This window comes from Austrofundulus limnaeus, unplaced genomic scaffold (genome assembly GCF_001266775.1).
Source record: "Austrofundulus limnaeus strain Quisiro unplaced genomic scaffold, Austrofundulus_limnaeus-1.0 Scaffold43, whole genome shotgun sequence".
Classification (NCBI taxonomy): domain Eukaryota; kingdom Metazoa; phylum Chordata; class Actinopteri; order Cyprinodontiformes; family Rivulidae; genus Austrofundulus; species Austrofundulus limnaeus.
In genome coordinates this window covers 1,482,322-1,487,991 of record NW_013952445.1, presented here as the reverse complement: position 1 = coordinate 1,487,991, position 5,670 = coordinate 1,482,322, and the positions used below count along the sequence as shown (strand labels likewise).

The window sequence follows — 5,670 nt, the reverse complement described above, 5'->3', positions numbered from 1 at the left end:
TATTATGGTACCATAATATGGCACAATTGTTATGCTTGTTTGTCTTTGTGTCTATGGTGTATAACGATGTGATTGTGATGCTGTAATTCTGAGTGTTTTATGTGCTGCAGAACAGGAACCTGCTGTAAAACAGCAATTATGCTGAGTCAGGCTTGATTTTTAGTAATCTTTTCCTGTTAAATCAATAAATCAAATCAAATCAAGATGGCAGCAGAAACAACAAAAACTGAGGGATTGATCTGGAGGAGGCACAGTGAGGAAACTGGACCTGGCATAACAATACATAATGCTCCACTGAGGAACCTTATGGACTGAGGCAGAACAGGATGTGGGAAACAGCTGAACCTAAAGAGACAGAGAACAGGTGTGGGTGGCAGGACTAAACTGAACCGATGACAACAGGAAGCTCAGAAGAACAGAACACAGCAAAACCCAACAGTAAACACAGACACTGACGTTAACATCTTTCATTTGATCTTATCTGGCATTTTAAAACTAATAATCAAACCAATGTTTTGTCACATTTCTAAGTGTAAAATAATGAGAAACAGACACTGCACTGCTGAGAAAGACTCTGGTAGTTCAGAGCTCTTGGATGTTCTTCTTGGCTTGAACTGTCTTTGATTCTAGTCTCCATCGTCCACAGCTAATCTCTGTTTCATTTTAATCTGTTGCCTCCTTGGGTGATTATGTTCCTCTGATTCTCATCTCATGTGACACTAAACATGTATTTGATTGTGGTTTGGTGAGAATAAATAGAGTGGGTTTTGTCATGCAGGGTACCTATGGATTATAAAACTCATTTGTGGCTGAATTCAGGATAGATTTGTTGGATTTCTGGATGTTTGAAACAGCATCAACCTTTTTTCTKCTAATTTTAAAAGGTTAAATGTTTTATATTTCAGAGTTTGCTATCATTAGCTTCTGAATATATGCAAGAAGTAGACAGGAGGTAAAGTAAAAAAAAACAGGACACAACAAGGCTTATCGGGGTGAAAAACAAGGAGAACTGAGTCAGTGAATCGTGAAATAATGGTGGCCCTGGAGAATATTTAATGAAGTGCAGGTGATGGCAATCAGGTCTCCCAAGAAACAAGTCGGAGAACTAAATCAATTAGAAAACATGCAAACAAGACATCAAAAGACAAAGTGCAAACAATCTAAATAAGGAAGTAAAAAAACAAGAAGCATAATTAAAAACCAGATGATAAACTAACAGAACAGCTTCCTTAAAAAAATAAAAATAAAATATAACAGACTTAACTCAGATTCTCATTGAGCTCTTGTGGAAACGTGTGTGGAAGAAGCAATAAAAGATTACCCTGCAGCATGAGAGCCTTAGCTGGGTAAAGAAGAATTAACAAGTTTCCATAGATGAGAGAGAAGTGGAAGCTGCTTTATTTCAGTCATTTAGAAAAGTAAAGGAAGAAATGCTCCTAAACTCAAAGGGCGACAAGTGAGCAGATATGTGAAACAAATCTGACAGTGATTGATTTATTAGTTTATTCTTTTCAGTCCAGGACAGAAAATCTTGAACATTTCCTGATGTTGTGGAGAAACAAAGGTTTTGTTTKTTTTTTTCTGGATTTCCCTTCGTGAAGCAGGATGGGATTWAGAAAGGAGGAAACGGATAAACCTTCAGCGTTACCGCGGACGTTTTGTGTCCAAACATGATCTCATTTTCATTCCCACCAAATTCCCACACATCTGCAAGGAAATCTCCACTCCCACCACACAGATTTTCTCTCAGCTGCACTTGCTTTTTGGTTGATTCACCCCGAGGTTATATTTTACATAACACACACACACACACACAAACCACCTCCTCCTTATATGTGAGTAATAATGTGACCTTCCTTTTTTTGGCTTCATGTGTGTGGTTTGTTTTTATTGCTCAGGCTCAGATGGAGCTTTATCCCTCACTTCCTCGTCCTCCTCTGTCCCTTCGAAGGGCAGAGATTCCTCATTACTTTTAAAGGCTCCAAAAAACTAAAGCAGCACAGCTCAGCTTAATCCCAGAGCTGCTCTGCTCAGCTGCCCACAGAGGAATGGGCAACAGCAAAAACCACAAACAGAGCTCTGTGAGGTCTTGCCTGATAGTTATGTAATTGTTTTTTAACCTCATTGGCAAAGAGTCATGATTTAGACAGCGCAGTGGAAAGCAGCTCTTGCTTTTTTGGGTGAAAGTTTCATGTATTTCTGGGAGTCCATAATCAAAATGAAGTAAAAAAAAAAAAAGGTTAAATAAAAAAACACTGTGAGCAAATTACACAAGCTTTATGACCCAGGTTTGACCTCCCTGCCCAACAATATAACCATCATTAGAGGGCCTGTATGGCAAGCAATTACATCACATAATAGTAAGAAAATGTGTCAAACAGCATTTCAGATTTATCAAGTCATTGTTAAATAGTATAACTTAGCGTTGTAAGATTTGAAAAACATGAGCAAAAAGACAACTACTTAAATACGGCTAGTAACAGCTACATTAGCTGCATTTCCATCAACTTACGCACATTTTGAAGTATGTCGCATTAAAGAGGTTTGTGAAAATGGCAAAATTCGAAAAAAAACTTTCTTAATTTCACAATAAGGTTTTTATGTTTTTGGATTTAAAAGAAAAAAAGAGCTAATGCACAAAAGAGGAGATGGAAACACATGTACTGAATAAGTTCTGTCATTGCGAATGTTTATCTCACATGGTTGATCAGCTGCATCTGCTGTCAGCATCTTCCTGGATATTCCCATAAGAATAACATTTCTTACTCTACGTCTCCGGACAGCAGGGAACATCAAAAATACCAACTGATACGACAGAACAATTACAACTTGACCAACAATGTGGTATTCCCGACAACTTCTCTCCATTGTTCCAAGATGTGCGGTCCTTGCAACCTCCTAATTAGCATTTCTTTCTTTTTCTTTCTTTCTTTCTTTCTTTCTTTCTTTCTTTCTTTCTTTCTCTTTCTTTTATTTTCGTGACATTTTAAAAGTTCACACAACATTCACATTACAATTGGATGAAACGTAGCTAGTATAAACTTATAAAATATGGATTTATTTATTGCAAAAACTGTGATTTTAAAGATCTACAATAATGATGATCAATATGTAGGTGAGGCTTTTAGCTGTTTTGGAGATAAAACATGAATGTGAAACATGATGTTATTTATATGACTTTCAGGATTTGTGAAATGTTAATTAAAAAAGCAAATTCTACTTTTGGAATTTTTCTTTTTTAGTCATATGAACTGAGTCATAGTTAGGCTTTAAAATATAATTATTAAATTAAACAATTAAATTGGTATATGAATGATATATATTTAATTTTTATATCAGATTATACAATAAGACACTCCTTTCTTAAGGAGAGTTAKTATTATTTAGGGAAGTAGCTAATCAGAGATAGGTGAGTTGTTTGATTATATGTACCACCGGCCTGCCATACAATTACACTCACCAGCTCCACCTGTCGCGGGTCCAGCTGCAGAGCCACCGGCGATGGGACGGAGAACTGGATCTTCTTCCTCGCCTCCTGGTCAGACTCTCGCTCCATCATGTCCGGGTCTGCGGGCAGCAGAGGGTCCATCTGGTCCAGGTGATCCAGGTCCTCACCTGTACAGCCAAGTGTCCAACTTCAAACCCACGTGGAATCAGAACCTTCCTCTGGGTCGGAACCGACTGTTTAAAGCACTCAACCAGGCATCAGGCTGTCAGTGTTCAGAGCATCTCTACTCTCTGAAGTTCTGCTTCCTTCTCCTCTCCCCCCTCCCTCCCGCTGTGTTCACTGACCACGGGACGAGAGGGGAGTTTATGATGCATTCACTTGCCGTCGGAAATCACGCTTTCAACGTGATTCTGTTGGATTTTTTTTCTTGGAATTAGCAGGAAGTAGGATTTCAAGCAATGTTTTTTTTTTTTATCTTGACGGAGTATGAGGTAGGTTGATCCTAAATTCACAGTGGTGGGTAGCACCAATCGAAATGTTTGCACTAACCCTAAAGCACTAACTCACATATTTAGGTCCCCTAATTCTAAAGCACTAATGCACTGAAAAATTTAGCAAAGCTAATTTTCCTTTCTGGGTAGAGTTTGCATGTTCTGTCCGGGTACTCCGGCTTCCTCTCACACACCAAAAACATGACTGTTAGGTTAACTGGTAACTCTACATTGTCCCTAGCTGTGAGTGAGAGAGTGAATGGTTGTTTGTCTCGTTTGTCTCACGTGTGGTCCTGTGATGGACTTGCAATATGTCCAGGGTGTACCCCGCCCCTCGTACTGTGGCTGCTGGATATGGGCACCAGTGACCCTATAAAGGAATAAACTGGTATAGATAATGGATGGATGGATAATTCCAAAGCACTAAAAATAATCCAGTTGATGCATAAAACGTTCTTCAGAGTCAACAAGAAACAATATTTACTGTGTGCAACATATTGTCACTTAGTGCCCTTGGCGGGCCAAATGGGACTCACAGGCCACATTTGGCCTGCGGGCCTCGAGTTTGACACATGATCTTGTAAATAAGTGACACACATGTGAACAAAATGTATGACAGCTTTCATAGTAATGCTGATCAACAACATTTAAAGACCTCAGTTAGTGCTTCTAAATTTAGCCCATGAATTTAGTGCTAATCCACTGATGAATTAAAAAAAAATAGCTAAAGTCCTAAAGCACTAATCAAGAAATTAGTTCCCCTATTAGTAATTTAGTGCTTTAGGGGAACTGCACCCACCACTGCAAATTTGCAACTAAACCAAACAATTTTAAAAAGAAGGCAGTGTTGAGTCAATTTTAGACTTTATATCCTGTCTTTATAACATTGTCGTTTTATTCTCTAAAGAGAATAAACCTAAAAAAAATCATCTTTGTGATTATTGATTTTTTTTTTTACTCTTGGAAGTTCACAAAGAAGCTGAATTTAGGGTCAGATGAAAGTAGAAAAAGGTTACAGAAGGATATATTATTTTTATTATTTTATGTTCTTGTACTTTATAGAAAAGGTCAGCAGGTGAACACTGAAGTTTTTCCCTCGTTACCTCATGTTATGAAGCTCATATTTCATTACAGAACAAAATAAACATGTTTTTATGATTATTTACGAGTCTGTAAAAACTGACAGTAATCTATCACCAGTCCCTGTTACAAGTCATTTATGTAAGTGTTCTTTTTTATTCAGAGAGCAAAGAGTAAAATGCTCCACCTTTTTTTTCCCCAAAAAAGTCTTGTATGTATATGTAGGCTATTCAGCTGATTCATTGCCATGGCAACAGATGATGAGAAGCAGAGAAGATGAACCCATGAACAATATCCTGCACAAAGAGAGAAAACATTTGTGCAGGAAGCTAATTGTGCCAACAGACTTCTGTTCAGGTAATAAATTTACCATTTCTGAAAAGCAAACTCAAAATCTTCCTCAGAGTTGTAGCATTGCAATCAGTAAAATATGATCTGTGAAAAGACTAGAATTTCACAGAAAATTCTGGAATATCTGGCCCATTGACCTCTGTTGTCTGGAGAATATATTTAGAGAAAACTGGAGAAAATATTTTATAAACTGAATCAAAAGCAACTTTAGGTTTAAGTTGTGTTTTTATTGTTATTCAGTTGCTTTCCCATTAGTTTGTCAGACAAGTTCTAGATGACTGACAATGACCTCAAGCAACC

At 37.6% G+C, this 5,670-nt stretch overlaps 1 protein-coding gene across 1 annotated transcript in view; it reads right to left on the bottom strand.

Annotated features, from left to right (window-relative positions):
- The window catches only part of LOC106516991 (protein phosphatase 1 regulatory subunit 1B), a 19,312-nt gene extending 15,543 nt beyond the window's left edge, over nt 1–3,769 (bottom strand). The window contains exon 1 of the mRNA XM_014007636.1: nt 3,461–3,769. Coding sequence (XP_013863090.1) covers nt 3,461–3,589 — 129 coding nt within the window. The 5' untranslated portion in view covers nt 3,590–3,769. The remainder of the gene's footprint in view (nt 1–3,460) is intronic.
- Nucleotides 3,770–5,670: the final 1,901 nt, after the last annotated feature.